Source organism: Coenobita brevimanus, chromosome 6 (assembly GCF_032717465.1).
Source record: "Coenobita brevimanus isolate Jiangsu-jjx chromosome 6, ASM3271746v2, whole genome shotgun sequence".
NCBI lineage: Eukaryota > Metazoa > Arthropoda > Malacostraca > Decapoda > Coenobitidae > Coenobita > Coenobita brevimanus.
The window spans coordinates 57,391,673-57,409,332 of NC_136959.1; the positions used below are offsets into that span (position 1 = coordinate 57,391,673).

Consider the following 17,660-nt stretch of genomic DNA (forward strand, 5'->3'; position numbering starts at 1 on the left):
TAGATCTAGCACTGAAGGTACATCAAGTCCTCTTTTTCTGGTGGTTTCCCTCACATGTTGCGTTAAGAAAAACTCTTGTACGAGATCCAGGAGCTTTTGGTCTCAACAGCTTTCTTGGCTATTTATATCTAGTGTATTCCAATTTATATTTGTATTGAAGTCCCCAGTTAGTATAATTCTTTCCGATTTCTCTTCTATTTTATGTAGCAATGATCTTACACTCTGAATTGTACTCTCTGCCAGGTCCTCATATTCGTCTCTTTCCCATGTGTTTGATCTGGGTGGCATGTACAAATTGGCTACAATTACTTTACCTTCAGATCTCTACTGCAATCAGTTCTACTTGTGATGGTATATCTAGTTTTATTTCCTTGACTTTTAGATTTTTCTTAGGTAATATTATAATTCCTCCTCCTTTTTTTAAATATCTGTCTCTTCTCCATATATTGTATTCCTCTAAGTTTAGTATGTCATTGGATATCCTTGGTGTTAATTTTGTTTCAGTTAGGCATATTATTTGTGGTTCATTTTCTCTGACATAATCATTCATCTCTAGTAATTTAGATACCATTCCATCTACATTTGAGTACATCAACTTTATCATCTTGTTTATATACTTGTCATGACATGGTTCTACTACCTTCCTCCTTTTTCTTCCATCCTGTTTGTGTACCACTTTCGTACCTGCAATCCTATTACTTTGTAAAAAAATTTCTTCTTGTCCTCTTCTGATCTTCCCTCATTTTTTGTTTTTGCTTCCTCCCTTTTCTCTTTCAGTAATTCCAGTTCCTCTTGTGTTAGGCATCTTTTTATCCATACATTTTTGAACTCCTCTTTTTCCTTAAGATTCTTTGCATTTTTTAGTATCTCTTCCACAGTGTTTACACTCTGGAAAGTCACCTTTAGAGGTCTTGTCTTGCTTTTCTCGTATTTTCCTAACCTTTTGTGTTCCTCTATGTCTTTACTACAGATTTCCTCTGATACTTCTTTCAGTAAGCTCATTACATTTGCCATCTCCTTTTTGTCTCTTGTGATCTTGTTTTTAACTTCATCCTCTTCTATACCAGTGATTACTATTGATTTGTTTATCTCTACTGAATCTCTGACTAACTTTGGATTGTTTTGGATTATTCTTTTCACCTCCTTTTTAATGCTTTTTTCCTCCACCCTTGTTTCTAAGTCTTTCTTTACTTTCACCATTTCTGCATATGTGGTTTCTACATCATTTTTGTAGCTTTGCACAGCTTCATTTACTTGTGTTATCTTCTCCTCAATATCACTGCTCTGGTCAATAAGACTGCTAACTTGCCTAATTGTCTCTGTGTCATTTTTGAACTCTTCCATAACACTCTCGTGATTGACTACTGTACTTGCCATTTCACTGATTTTCTTCCTAAGTGTACTCAATTCCACGGTTAGTTCACTGATGGTTGTGTCTTTCTTATTGGCCTCCCTTCCTAGTTTTTCTATTTCTTCCTTTTGCAAGTGCATCTGCTTCTTTATTTCATCAATTTCATTTTTGAAAGCCATTTCTAGTTTGTTTACACGTTCAACCAGTCTATTGTGGGTCTCTACTTCAACCAGTTCTTGGTAGAAATCATCATTTTGCTTTTTACCTTTATCCCTTTTCTTTTCCAAATTTGTTTTACTGAAGTATGTAATCATTTTGCAATACTTAAAGTGCAAAGCATATACTTACAATCTCCGTCTTGTTGTAAACAAACCTCAGAGATGACTCAGCGTATTCTTTCGTCTTGGTTTTATTTCCTGTTTTTACAAGTCTTGTTGAAACTTAATATTTTTTTCCTTTTTATAATGAACAATCATTTAGTCTAACCTGGTACTAAGCTTGACTCATGCAAAGATACTATTTAGGTAATGCCACTGGCCGTGATGATTTGGTACGGAGCACCGATGTCACACGTCCACCTAGATTGAATCCCTGTGTGTGTGTGTGTGTGTGTGTGTGTGTGTGTGTGTGTGTGTGTGTGTATTTACCTATTTGTATTTACCTATTTGTAGTATACAGGAATTGAGCAATGCTCGTGTTGTCCTGTCTCCATATCCACATTTATCAAGTCTACCTTTACACACATGAATGTTTTTCTCATGCACCACCTCTTTGTCTAAGTCGTTCCAAATATTTAAGAATATACCTAATTGTGATATACATGGAATGTACTATGCTCGTGGGTTTCCGTCGCTGTTTCTCAATAAGTCGAATTTAACTTTAAACTCGTTTAAGTTTTTAGACTGGACGATCTCTTTGTCCAGGCTATTCCATAAGTCTATACTTCTGTAAGGAAAGCTATATTTCTTGATATCCTTCAAGCAGCTTGACTTTTTCAATTTCATTCCATGTCCTCTTGTTGCTCTCTTATCCCATACAAACAGATCTTCTTTGTCAATTTTATCTATTCCCACCATGGTCCTGAACACCGCAATCATGTCTCCCCTCTTTCTCCTTTCCTCTAACGAAGGCAAATCCAGTTTTTCCAGCCTCTCTCTGTATGACAGGTCTGTCAGACTGGGGACCATCTTGGTTGCTGTTCTTTGTATTCTCTCAATCTTGTTTATATCTTTCTTTTTGTGTGGGGACCACACTACCGCTGCATATTCTAACCTGGGGCGGATCATGGCCACTATCAATTTTTTCATCATTTCCTCATCCATATAATGAAATGCTACTCTTATGTTAGTCAAGAGCTTATAAGTCTCTCCAACTATCTTGTTAATGTGCTTTTCTGGTGACAAACTATCTTGGACCAGCACTCCCAAATCTTTCTCTTCTCTCCTTTTTGTGATTAATTCATTACCCCAAAAATAATTCAGTGATGGTCTCCTGGCACTTTTACCCATTTCCAATATTTTACATTTCTTTACATTGAATTTCATTTCCCACGTCCGGCTCCAATTGTGTATCCTATCCAAATCCTCCTGCAGTATTTTACAATCCTCCTCAACCTCTATCTTCCTCAAGATCTTTACATCATCAGCAAACAGACTCGCATAACTGTTCACTCCATCTACCATATCATTTACGTAAATCAGGAACATTACTGGCGCCAACACGGAGCCTTGAGGGACTCCACTTGTTACTTCCCTCCATCCAGACATCTTTTCCTTTATTACTGTCCTCATTTGTCTGTCTCTCAAAAAGTCTCTCATCCATTCCAGAAGTTTCCCCTTCAGTCCTCCTATATATTCTAGTTTCCACATTAGTCTCTTATGAGGTACCTTGTCAAAGGCCTTCTCTAAGTCTAAGTACACACAATCCACCCAACCATCTCTCTCCTGTACCACATCAATCGCTCTTGAGTAAAAGCTCAACAAGTTTGAAACACATGACCTTCCACTTCTGAATCCAAACTGACATTCAGCCAAAATATTCATCACTTCCAGATATTTTATCCATCTGTCTTTCCGGATTCTCTCACACAATTTTGCGACCATGCTGGTTAGAGACACTGGTCTATAATTCAGGGGTTCTTCCCTGTTTCCTCCCTTGTAAATTGGTACCACATTTGCCCTCTTCCATTCTTTTGGCACTTTCCCCTCTTCCAGTGAGCATACAATTAAGCTGTGAATTTTATCTGCCAGTTGTTCTCTGCATTCCTTCAGTACCCAATTAGAAATTCCATCAGGTCCTGGGGCTTTCCTTACATCTTGAGTTTCCAGTAATTTATACACTTCCTGCACCTCCACTTTTATATCTTTCATCACTGGAACATTTCTAATCACTCCCTCCCCTTCCACAAGCTCCTTTTCTTTAGTGAAAACTGACTGGAAACGTTTGTTCATTATTTCTGCTTGCATTGCCGCATCCTTAAAGACCTCTCCATCTACTTTCAGCTTGGTGATTCCTTCCTTTTGTTTCAGTTTGCCATTAACAAATCTATAAAACAGTTTGGGTTCATCCTTGCATTTGTCAATTATACCTTTTTCAAAATTCCTTTCTTCTTCCCTACGTATTCTTGTGTATTCGTTTCTTGTTCTTTTATATTCTTCCTTTGTTCTGTCGTTACCTCTCTTTCTCCAATTGTTCCACGCCTTATCTCTCTCTTTTTTGGCTATCATACACCTTCTATTAAACCACTCCTTTTTCCTGTTTTCTTTCCCTCTTACTCTTGGTACAAATTTTTCCACTCCCAAATTATAGAGGTCTAGAAAGATATCCCACTTCCTCTGTATCTCTCTTGTTTCTCTGAATTTTCTCCAATCCGCATTTTCAAAAAAGTTTCTCAATCCTGTAAAATTTGCTTTGCCAAAGTTGTATCTTCCCTGTCTATGAAGCTCGTCTCTTGGCTCGACGTTTCCTATTAACATCTGGAACTCAATGACCACGTGATCACTTTTTCCCAAAGGACAGAGATATTCCAATGATTCTATTACATCGGGTTCTTTGGTGAACAGTAAATCTAACCTTGCTGGTGTGTCCTCACCTCGAAACCGTGTCTCTTCTTTGACCCACTGCGTCATCACATTATTCATTATTATATTTAATAACATAGTACCCCATGAATCCTCGCCGCCTCCCGAGTACCATTCCTCCCAGTTCACCTCTTTACAATAAAAGTCACCCACCAAAATTATATTATTGCTTTTCTCAATTATTTTTTGCAAGTAGTTAGCCATATCTGACAACATCTCATGGTATTCGTCATCCTTCCATGCTCTCGTCTTTGGGGGAACATACACTACCGCCATATCTCTCTTAACATTCTCTCCAGTTTCTAATTTCATATATATCACTTCAGCCCTGCCTTCTCCCATTTCCACAGTATCTACATTTATGTTGTTCTTCACTGCTATCATCACTCCTCCTCCCTTTTTTTCTTTTCTGTCTTTTCTCCACAGTTTGTATTTACCATCTCCCAAATGAACATCAATATCTTCTCTTAATTTGGTCTCTACAAAGCACATGACATCAGGTTCATGTTCTCTCAAGAAATCATTAATTTCGATCCTTGTCGATATGAAACCATCAGCATTAGTATATATCGCCTTCAAATTATTTTTGACATTATTAATACCCTCTTCTCTCCTACTCTCTGTCCGTACCACTTCCTCAACTTCTGATCTTTCACAACCATCCCCCCTAGTTTCCTTCACTTCTATTTCCTTAAATACCATTTCCTTACTTTCATATCCAATACTCTCCAAAAAAAAGTATTACGTTCTTCCTCTGTCCTCTTATCATTTTTTTCCTTTACTTCTTCCTTTAATGATTTTAAAACTTCTCTTTCTTCTTCATTCAGATCTTTTCTTATTATAATATTTTCCATCCCCGCCTCTTTGCTTAATTTCCAGGTCACTTTAAGTATCTCATTTATTACACTATCTGATGTAAACTTGACTCTCATTGGTCTTGTTTCCCCTTTCTTATAAGGCCCTATCCTCCTTACTTCCTCAATTTCTTTTACCCACTTGTCTCCTTCGGGGTCAATCTTGCCTAATATTCCTCTCACCATGTTCATGTCTCTCTCGAGTCTTGCGAACCTAACCTTTTCTTCCTCTTCCCTGTTCCCAAATACTACCACACATCTGTTCCTTTCTACAGTTTCTCTCACTATTTTCTCTTTTTTCTTCAGTATTTTCACTACATTTTCTTCCATTTCTTTCTTGTTCATTTCCCTTTCTTCCTGGATGATCTCTCTTAAGCTGACCACTTCTTTCTGTTCTTCTTCTACGTGTGCCCACTTTGCCTTGTGTTCTTCTAATACATTACTCACCTTCTCCGTTTTATTAGTACTCTCTTCAAGTTTCCTCCTCAGTTCAACATTTTCCCTCTTCAAATTCTTAATCTCTTCATTGGCTGTTTCGTTGGACTTGATTAGACTCTGTGTGTGTGTGTGTGTGTGTGTGTGTGTGTGTGTGTGTGTGTGTGTGTGTGTGTGTGTGTGTGTGTGTGTGTGTGTGTGTGAGAGACCTACTCAGGGCATATGCTTCACAGCCTGCATTCAAGGCCCAGTAGTCCTCCTACATACCGTACACCTCTACATGTCACCACTTACCTCCTCCCCCTCTTCTTTTTCTTTCCTCAGAATCTCACGGACCTCTTCAGCCACAGCCGTGTCCCATTTTTGTAACTGGGAATATTCTTAGCCCTGTCACCCATTAATTTTAGCATCCCAAAACACTGTATGACATACTTTAAAAATAGCCCAACCCGCACAAGCCAAAAATTTCCCGCACAAGCTCTTCAAAAATAGCCCAATTGTGTGGGAAAACCACACACTTGGCTACCCTGCTTACCATCTACACCGTCCATACACAAAATCTTCCACAATCGTTCTATGTCTACTGTGTTGTATGCTTTTTCCAGATCCATATATGCCATAAACACCTTATAGTCCTTCTCACAAGCCTTCTCCACTATATGTATTACTGAAAATATTTAATCCCCACATCCTCTGCCACTCCTAAAACCCTCCTCTTTGTCACTCACTAGGACTTCTGATATCTCTCTTACTTTCTCTATAATAATTTTTGCATATACCTTCCCTACAACACTCAATAGACTTATGCCACGATAATTCTTGCACTCACTTCACTCACCTTTATTTATGTACAAGGGTGCAATCACTGGCTTTTTCCACTCTACTGGCATAGTTTTAATCATCCATGCCTTCTTACCTATCTCCAACAAGCACTTCATTCTGCTCTCTCCACTACACTTTTATCATCTCTGCATACACCTCATCATCCCCAGCTGCTTTCCCATTTTTTAGCTGCTTCACAGCATTCTTTACCTCTGCCGGTGTCACATTTCCTGTCACTGCATTCCTTCACTGTACACCCCCAAACTCAATTGGGTTAACAGTCGCTTTGCTCTCTCCAATCCCATTCATCAGACTTTCAAAAAAAAAAAAAAAAAAAAAAAAAAAAAAAAAAATCCATCTGGTCCTTACTTTATCCCCATGGGTAACTTATCTACCACTTACAACCTTCACAGTTTTATGTTTCTTTCCACTGTCACTTCTACATTTCTACACCTCTTTCCAGAATAACTCTCTATTTTCAGAGAAATTTGCATTCATTTTCTTCCTAGATCATCATTTTACCTCCTCCCTTTTCCTCTTCACTAGTCACTTTACATGCTTCTTGATCTCAATATATTCATTTCTTATTTCAACTGAACTCCTGTGTTGTATTCAATCTAGCCACTTCTTTTCCTCCACTGCTCTCTTAACTTCATCCCACCATTCCATACCTTTCTTCTTTGTTGTTACTCTCACCACACCACACACCGTTTTAGCATTCTTAACTAAGCAATCCTCATATACATTCCACAAGCTGCCCAGATCCATTTTATTCCAATTCACTGAGTCTAACTACCCCCCTACTTTGGCCCTGTATTCATCTGCCATCTCTTTGATCCTCAGCTTCTCAACTTTCAGTTTCTCTCCCTGACAGCTCCTCTTTCTCTTGGTCCACTTCATTCCTCTCAGCTTGATCTTGTATACCACAATCATATGATCTGACAAACCTACATCTTTCTTTCACTGCCCTCGTATCAGCCACACTACCCAGCATCGATTTCTCTACGAGCAGGTACCGGTAATCAATGATGCTCCTTTCAACATGATCTCCATTCCCTCTTTACCATGTATATTTATGAGCATCTTTGTGTTTAAAATAAGAATTACAAATGCACAACCTCCTTTCCTGATACATGTCCTTCAATCACTTCACATTATTATTCACTCCTGGTACTCCATTATTAGCCATTGTATGATTCGCAGGACCAATGCCTACTTTACCGTTCATATCACTCATTACAATCACTTCATAACTCCTGGGCATTTCTCCTACTACTTCATCCGACTCGTCCCAAAACCTGTTTTTCTGTCTCACTCCTGCCATCACATGGAACATACGCTATAATCACTGCCACTTTCACCTTTGCAAATTTGATGACATACAAACATCTCAAGCTGACACTTTGGTAATCTCTCATTCCACTCTGTGACACTTCATTCATCAACAAAGCAACTCCTTCCTTGCATCTTCCTCATCTATTCATGCCCGACCTTACACATTTTACACCCTCCCACTACTCCACTTCACACCCTTTCATCTAGTTTCACACAATGCCATCACAGCATATCTCGCACTGTATAACATATTCACCATTTCCACCCTCATGCTCTCCTCATTCAGACCTCTCACGTTCCAAATGGCCACACAAATCTGCCCATTAGGTACGGGCCCTGGGCAAGTACTGGGCCCTCCGAGGCTCTCCAAAACGCTTCCCATAATTCAGGAATTTTAGATAGGGGTATCTGGGGGACACTTAACCCAGCCAGAAACCCCGGTTATATGGTTACCATCCAGCGTAGTAAATTGTTTCCTGGGTACAGGGAATATCCCATATAATCCTGGACACTAAGAATGCAATGCATAAACAACTAGTCAAAAACAAAATCAATGAAGAAAACGGCAGAAATAAGCATTTTTAACCGACTCAGGAACCATAAGTTTTCAAAATGTTTATAGAACAACAACAGAGTGTTGGCTGCTTACACTACACAAAGGAAAATTTTCCCACAGCCAGTTATGCCCCTGGCAATTGGTTATATTGCTATAAATTGCATACAATCATCTATGTTGGTGTTTATATTGCAAGCTAAAAAAAATACACTGAAAACTGAGTAAAAGTACAGAAATGTTGTGAGAATAAACATGTTCCACAGTTTTTAAAAAAATGAATAAATAAAAATAAATAAAAAATAAATAAAAATAAATCATCATCTGGACTCCTTTCCCACCCAAGGGCAGGGTGAGGAGTAACTATGTCCTGACAGCCCAAATTTGCCGAAACCAATGGGCCACGCTTCCAGTCATTCATCATTCAAGCCCCCGGAATCCTGGCTCTATCGGATACGCCAGAAACATTCACCACGTTCTGCAGCTTCACATAAATGTATCCGACTGAGTCATTCCGGATGTTGTCACGTTAAAATGGGGTGACAAAATCCCTGATCATGCACTTCTTCTCACAACATTTATCCAGCCAGCTCGATCTCGTCAATTCCCTAGCCTCACCGACGTCCAAACCACTCTTCCTCACACATTCATTCACCATATCTCTCCACCTTCTCCTTGGCCTACCTCGCCCCCTCCCTCCTTCAAATTCGCTCAGATATACCTTTTTCACCACTCTATTGTTATCCATTCTCTCCATATGACCAAACCATCTTAAGGCACTCTCTCCAATTCTGGTGTCCACTGACTTCCTCACTCCACATCTTTCACGAATCACATTATTTCGTAGCCTATCCACCCTCTGTACTCCACATACATTCCTCAGCAGTCCCATCTCCACTGCTCTTACTCTTGACTTTTCATTTTCATGCCACACCATAGTCTCACATCCATATGTTAAAGTTGGCACTAACACTCCCTCATGTATGCCTCGTGCAGCTCCAACACTCAAGCCTCTATTTCTAATCAAGGCCTTCATTGCACCAGCTACTTTTCTTCCTTGTGTCACTCTACTTTCAACTACTTTTGCACATTTTCCTCTCTTTTCTATCACTGTACCCAGGTATTTGAATTCTCTCACCAATTCCAGTCTCTCTCCATTTACTGTAACATCACACTGGGAGTCACCTTCTCTCTCAGTAACCATCACTTTACTCTTTTCTACATTTACTCTCAAGGCACAACGCTCACAGACATCAGCAAAACTCGGCACCAGCCTACCAAGTTCTTGTCCGGTAGTTGTAAGCAGTACTGCATCATCAGCATACAACAAATTTGAGATATTCCATCCATCACCATTCATTACCAACGCCATCCCTCTCTCCATTATTCGTGTTTTTGCTTCTCTCATCACCCCATCCATAAATATATTGAACAACCGTGGGACATCACACAACCTTGTCGCACACCCACACCGATTGTGAACCATTCACTTAAGATGCCCATTAACCCTTACACATGCTTCGCTACCATAAAAACTCTTGACAGCACATAGCAGCTTACCATCTACACTGTACATGCGCAAAACTTTTCACAATCCCTCTCTGTCTACTTTGTTGTATGCTCTTTTTAGATCCATGAATGCCATAAACACCTTATGGTCCTTCTCACAAGCCTTCTCTGCTGTCTCACTGCAAATATTTGATCCACACATCCTCTGCCACTCCTAAAGCCACCCTGTTCATCACTCACTAGGACTGATATCTCTTACTTTCTCTATAATAATTCTTCCATATACCTTCCCTACCACACTCAATAAACTTATACCATGATAATTCTTGCACTAACTTCATTCACCTTAATTTTTGTACAGGGGTACAATCACAGCCTTTTTCCACTCTGCAGGTACAGTTTCACTCATCCATGCTTTCTTACATATCTCCAACAAGCACTTCATTCAGCTCTCTCCACTATACTCAATCATCTCTGCAAACACCTCATCAATCCCAGCTGTTTTCCCATTTTTCAGCCGCTTCATAGCACTCTTCACCTGTGCGAGTGTCACGTCTCCTGGCACCGCATTCCTTCTCAGCACACCCCCCAAACCAATCATGTTTACAGCCGCTCTGCTCTCTCTATTCCCATTCATCAGGCTTTCAAAATGTTCTTTCCATCTGGTCCTTACTTCATCTCCATGAGTTAATAATCTACCACCTACATCCTTCACACCATCGCATTTCTTTCCGCTTTCACTTCCACATTTCCAGACCTCTTTCCAGAATAACTTCCTATTTTCAGAGTAGTTCACATTCATTTTTCTTCCTAGATCATCATTAATTCCCAAAATCCTAGTGCAAAATTTTCCCTGTACTGTGCAAGAGTTAAGCATATGCCTAGATGCAGAATTTCATGGGGTTTCTCGTGGTGTTTTCAGATACAACCACGAGTATTCAAATAAATCACCAAAAACTTAAAAACTCATTGGTGGCAATGCAGAGAGAGTGGGAGGCCAGACAAGTGACACTAGGGTGGGGGAGAACTGAGGGACAGAGAGGGAGATAAGCCTAGCAGCAGTGAGCACGGGGCAGTGGGAGCTGCTGGGGGACTTTCACCATTCGGTGAGGAGACAGATGGGTACTTTTGCTCTGCTGGTAGGTTAGGCTCTGTGTTACTCAAGTGAGACCAGTATGTTCCCACTGATCCGGCCGACCGGGGTACTTTGACCATCCAGTGAGGAGCCGGATGGGCATTTTCAGTCAGCTTGTGGGTTGTGGTCTGTATTACTTGTGCCCGGCCATTAGCATCCAAGTGATCTGGGTGACCGAGGGACTTTGACCATTCAGTAGGGATCCGGACAGCCATCTTGGCTCAGCATGTGGGTTATGGTCCATTACCCACAAGCAGCCGGTATCATCCAAGTGAACCAGGTGGCCAGGGGACTTTGACCATTTGGTAGGGAACTGGACAGACATTTTAGCTCAGCTTGTAGGTTACAGTCTACTATCCACACGTAAACAGAGAGGCCGGCAAGCCACTCTACTGATTTTTTTTAACTTGTCAGTCGCCCAGCCGCCAATGTTGGAACTTTTATGTTCGGATACGAACAAATAAATCTGGATACGGAAATAATAGATCCAAGGCCTAACAGACCTAATGTCCGTATACGGAGTATCAGGATAATCGAGTGATTACTGTGTTAAAAAACCTCTACTGTGCAAGGTGAATCTCAATTCATCAAGCTCAGGTTGAGAACAATGAAGGTTAAGACACTTTCAACTTACTGTATACTGCTAACTATGCACTATTATATTTAAAACTTGTGTACAGTAATAAGGGTTTCATGTGCATACTTATACAGGCATACCCCAGTTTAACGATCTAATCACTTAGATAAAACCCCATCGTTAGGCGGGGTATCATAGTAGTAGTAGTAGTAGTTGTTCCCTAGGCAGTCTGGCCGAACAGCCCCGAGTCCCTTAGGAAGGCCATGGCCGAGACCGGGCTTTCCCACAGAGCTCTCAAAGAGTGTATGTTGTGTTGTTGGCGTAGGTGATTGTGTGCAATGCAGTCTTCCATAATGTGCTTAATAGTATGGGGTGCTGTGTTGCATCCTTGACAGGCATCAGCGATGGAGTTATCCAGCCTCTTCTGATAGCTTAAGAGGGCTGGATGGTGCACACATCTCAGCCTGGCCAGGTGGACCCTGTCAGAAGGGTGGATGTCAGGAGGCCGTGCATGCAGCTGTGTGTTGTCTTTAAGTGACTGAATGGAGCGGCGAGTGATCTGAGTGTGGATATGTTTCTGGAAGCTGGTCTGAGGTGGGCGAGGGGGGAGAGATGACAGTATTTGTGTATGGTATAGTGTGCTGGGTGTTGTTTTGATGTTCCTTGGTGTGGGTGGATGTGCTGCCATGTACTGTAGTGGATGTTGTGGGTTTGTGGAGGCTGCAGCAAGAAACTGGGTGCCTCTCATATCTAGGTGATCCTTGACTTTGAGAACGTTGGTTTCTTGATGTAGGTGGTCTGTGGGTGTAGTAGCTGTGCAGCCCGTGATTATTTTTAGGGCCTTGTTCTGTATGGTCTGTAGAGTGTTGTAGTGTGTTTTGGTCAGGTTAGAAGTGTATGGTAGGATACTTATAGACAGAGTTAGAGAAAGAACAGAGAAATTAGTTGGAGAAGAACAGGGAGGCTTTAGGAAGGGAAGAGGTTGTGTAGATCAGATATTCATTCTTAGATCTTTAGTGGAAAAGTTTCTAGAGAAGGGAAAGAAGTTGTATGCGGCTTTCATGGATTTGGAGAAAGCATATGACAGGGTGGATAGACAAGGATTGTGGAAAGTGTTAAGAATATATGGAGTAGATGGGAAGTTGTTGAATGCTGTGAAGAGTATGTACGATGGTGCGAAGGCTGCAGTGCGTGTGGATGGTGAACTAAGTGAATTTTTCTCTTTGAAAGTTGGTTTGAAACAGGGATGTGTCATGTCTCCATGATTGTTCAATCTGTACATGGATGGGGTAATAAAAGAGGCACAAGGTAGGGTAGTGGATGTTGGAGTAGCCCTGGTGAGAGAGGATAGTGTTTGGAAACTCCCTGTACTGTTGTTTGCAGATGATACTGTGTTGTTGAGTGAAGACGAAGGGGAGCTGCAAAGCTTGGTGGATGAGTTTGAGAGAGTGTGTAAGAAACGGAACCTAAAGGTGAATGTAGGGAAGAGTAAAGTGATGGTCTTTGAGAGAGGTGAAGTTAGTGAATGAACAGCGAGGTTAGATGGTGAGGAATTGGAAAATGTGAGTACGTTTAAGTATTTGGGTAGTGTGATGAGTAAGGATGGAGGTTTGGAGGGTGAAGTGCTTGAAAGGGTACAGCAGGGAAGAAAGGTTGCTGGTTCCTTGAAAGCAGTGATAAGAAACAGGGAAGTGAGCATGGAAGTGAAAAAGTTACTACATGACAGTATTGTGATACCAACTCTAACGTACGGAAGTGAAGCTTGGACATTGTTGGAAGGACACAAGTCAAGAGTGAGAGCAGTGGAAATGAGTTATTTAAGAGGAGCCTGTGGAGTCACGTGGAGAGACAGGCTGACGAATGAGGATATAAAGGAGCGTTGTGGTGTGGATGTGGATGTGATAGGAAGCGTTATGAGGAACACACTGAGGTGGTTTGGCCATGTGGAGAGGATGGAGGGTGAAAGACTGACGAAGAGAGTGTATGTGAGTGAGGTGGAAGGGGGAAGAGGGAGGGGGAGGCCGAGGATGAGATGGAGGGATGGGGTGGAGAGGTATATGAGAGAGAGGGGGGGGGTGAGTTGGGAGCAGGGCAGTGAAATGGCGGGGGACAGGGCGACTTGGAGGCGATTTGTTTGTGGCCACCCCAAACGGGATTGAGGCGTCTGGCAATAGATAGATAGATAGATGGAAGGCCAGGCAGGGCTTGCATAATTCATCACTGAACGTATGTATTGTTTGTATACTGTGGTGGTGGTTTCTTTGTTGTGTCCGAATGTTGTATGGGCAAGTGACCTCAAAGCATTGAGTCTTGGCATTATTTTATTTTTAATGTTTGTGATGTGTTGTTTAAATGACATTGATGTATCGGGGTACTGTTAACATGTACTTCAATGTGGACCATTTACCAGCCTTGGGTTCCCCCCCAAACCAAGCCCAAAACAAGTTTAAAGCCAATCTAAATGGCCCAACAGCTGTCAAGGAAGCTAACCTAAGCCTAACACTTGTAAATAACTCACTAAAACCAACAAATAAAATCTGAAAATTGTCAAATATAAGCCTGGAAAAAATCAAGCTTAGTAAACTGTACCCCGAAATGATAACGTTCACCCCATCTGTGACTAAATCACATTAATCTAAGACTAAAAACAGTTTATAAATCAACATAAACACACAATTTTAGTCTAAGATATAATCAAAATCGATAAAAGAAAAATCAAAACCCATCGTTAAACCGGGGTACGGTCATCGTCAGGAAGGGCATGGTGGAAGTTCTACCCCCATCGTTAAGCCAAGGTATCGCATCTAGGGGTATCGTATATCAAGGTATTATTGTACTTGCAGCACCTGTCTTATATCATGCACATGTACTGAGAGCTTACTTTTCATGGTTGTAGCTTTCTCTACATCTTCATCTTCCTCGTCCTCTTCTTCATCATCATCTTCCTCGTCCTCATCCTCGTCATCCTCCTCCTCATCATCATCATCATCATCATCATCATCACTGTCATCCTCTTCCTCCTCATCAGCATCCATATCCTCATCCTCTTCATCATCAACATCAACTTCATTGCTTAAATTTAGTAATTTCTTCTTTACATCTGCTTTACCCTTTCCATTCACTGTACCTGTTAAGAAAAGTAATTACAAAAAACAATAGCAATGATAATAAAAGCAATGTGACAGTACTATTGTAGTAGTAGTAGTAGTAGTGGCAGCAATAGTAATTTATTTATTGTCAGACGCCTTAATCCCGTAGGAGGTGGCCACAAACAAACTGCCTCCATGTCACCCTGTCTCTCGCCATTTCACTGCCCTCCCCCCCTCTCTCATACACCTCTCCACTCAATTCCTCCATCTCATCCTTGGCCTCCCCCTCCCTCCACTTCATTCACATACACTCTCCTCAGTAGTCTCTAACTCTCCATCCTCTCCACAAGGCCAAACCACCTCAATGTATTTCTCATAACAATTCCTATCACATCCACATTCACATCACAAAGCTCCTTCACTTCCTCAGTTGTCAATCTATCTCTCCATGTAACTCAACATGCTCCTCTCAAAGACTTAAAGTCCTTCCAACAAGGTCCAAGCTTCACATCCACATGTTATATCACAATACTATCATGCATTTTTTTTTTTTTTTCTTACTTCCATGCTAACTTTCCAATTTCTTATTACTGCTTTAAAAAAAACGGCAACCTTTCTTCCTTGTTGTACCGTTTCAAGCACTTCATCCTCCAAACTTCCATCCTTACTCATCACATGACCCAAGTACATAAATGCACTCACATTTTCAATTTCCTTATCATCCAACCTCCCTGTACAATCAGTGACTTCATTTCTCTCGAAGACCATAACTTTACTCTTCCCTATATTCACCTTTAGATTCTGTTTCTTACATACTCTCCCAAACTCATTCACCAAGCCTTGTAGTTCTCCTTTGTCTTCACTTAACAATACAGTATCATCTGTAAACAACAATACAGAAGTTTCCACATGCTCCCCTCTCTCATTAAGGCCACATCAACATCTGCTGCCCTACCTTGTATCTCTTTTATAACTCCATCCATATACAAATTGAACACCAATGTAGGCAAGACATCCCTGACAATCCAACATTCAGACAGAAAAATTCACTCAGTTCACTGTCCACATGCACTGCAGCCTTAGCACTCTCATATATACTCTTCACGGCATTCAACAACTTCCCATGTACTCCATATATTAATAATATTTTCCACATTCCTTGTCTATCCACCCTGTCATATGCTTTCTCCAAATCTATGAAGGCTGCATACAACTTTCCCATCTCTAAAAACTTCCACTAAAGACCTAAGGATGAATATCTGATCTACACCTCTTCCTTTCCTAAAACCTCCCTCTTCATCTCCAACAAATTCCTCTGTTACTTCCCCAACTTTGTCCATAAGTATCCTACCATATACCATATTGCACTCAGAAGACAAATGCCACTATGATTACAATTCCCCTTTTCCTTTGTACAGGGGAATAATTATAACTGACTTCCAATCCTCCAGGGCTATACTTTCATCCAAGGCCAATCTGTACAATCGCCCAAACAGGTGGTCTCGTTTTCTTTAAGTTTCAGACAAAACTCCCTGGGTCTGGTACTTTCACTTGACCGGGAGTCAGGAGACGGAAACAGTGTTTGCCTGCTCTGCAGATATTATTTATGGTGTAAAAAAAAAACTAATCTTGCGAAAATATTAGTTAAGTTTAGCATTTATGTTCATTTAGGTTAATGACTAATTAAATAAAAAGTGACATCTGATAAGTTTCCACTTGTCATCACAACTCATGCCAGCAATTATCCCGCTAAATTTAAATATTTTAAAAGCTATCTAGCTGGTAAAAATTTAAATACTGTACTGTATTTTCTGTATATCTGATGCTCTTTTAAAGTCCTGTCCAGCATTTTTTTTTCCTAAATTTCCCTCAGTCTGGTGGATTTATACCACCTTTGAGACCAATGTAGTGGATTTCTAAAATTTCCCTTTGGCAACACTGCATGCCAGCCCTTACGTTAGTCAGTCATTATCAAGCTGTGGATGTAAGTGGTTGTGTGTTGGCGTTTGTCACAATCCCCTCCCCCCCTTTTAATATAATCATTTTCTCCTTTAGTTCTCTTTATTGTCGCACTCTTGCTTTTGACTATCCTCCTCTCCCTTTTTAGTTCCTTCATGAAACTGCACTACATATATTATTACATGCTGATTTTCATTGTGTGAATGAAAATGACCAATTTTCCCTCAATAAATGCACTGGTTTCACTAACTTAACTGAATACCGGCAGATTAATTTGTTTCTTGACAGTAACACAGTTGGTTAAGGGTTGTTCTTGGGCACATGCAATAATTTGTTTGTCTCGGTCTAGTGTTGTGCTATGAGGGGCTCCTTTTGGCAAATTTTCTATGTTTTACCCCTCTCAATATTGCTTATCCATCTGTTAACTGTCCTCTTCTTGATGTTAAGTTGCCAGGTTATCAGCTTTGCTGGAATATTAGCTAAATAAAGAGTAATAATCTGCTTGCACCGATAGGCTGTAGTACCACGTTGATGATCCATCTTGCTTAATGGCTAGCGGTCACGGGTTTTCCCCCGCAAATATTATCCCACACAGAGAATTAAATGTGGATAATAACACATGTTTAGATGTTTATTTTTCTGATTTTATGGCACTTGTGATTTCAACATTACCATTATCTGTGAGTTTTATTTTATGGGTCATTTTTCCTTCAGTATTGTTGATTTAAGATGTAAAATAAGTACAATAATCCCTACACTATCCGGACGCCCACTTTCCGGACATTGTGGGCCTGGACCTTGAGCACCCAAAAATGGCCAAGAAAAGAAAAAAATCCCCCCCAAATCCAATTTTTTCCCCTCCCGTAATTTGAAATTGCCGCGCAGCGCTGAACAGCTGTTTACACCAAGGCCCCTTCATCCCTCCCTTCCTCCCTCCTCCCCCTCCCCTGTCAGGGTTGCC

At 40.7% G+C, this 17,660-nt stretch overlaps 1 protein-coding gene across 4 annotated transcripts in view; it reads right to left on the reverse strand.

Moving 5' to 3' along the window:
* Fkbp39 (FK506-binding protein 39kD) overlaps positions 1-17,660 on the reverse strand; it is a 113,749-nt gene that overhangs the window by 66,854 nt on the left and 29,235 nt on the right. For all 4 annotated transcript variants that reach the window (XM_080272439.1, XM_080272435.1, XM_080272427.1 and 1 more), the window contains one exon: positions 14,533-14,778. In XM_080272439.1, the coding sequence (XP_080128565.1) occupies positions 14,533-14,778 (246 nt within the window). The remainder of the gene's footprint in view (positions 1-14,532; positions 14,779-17,660) is intronic.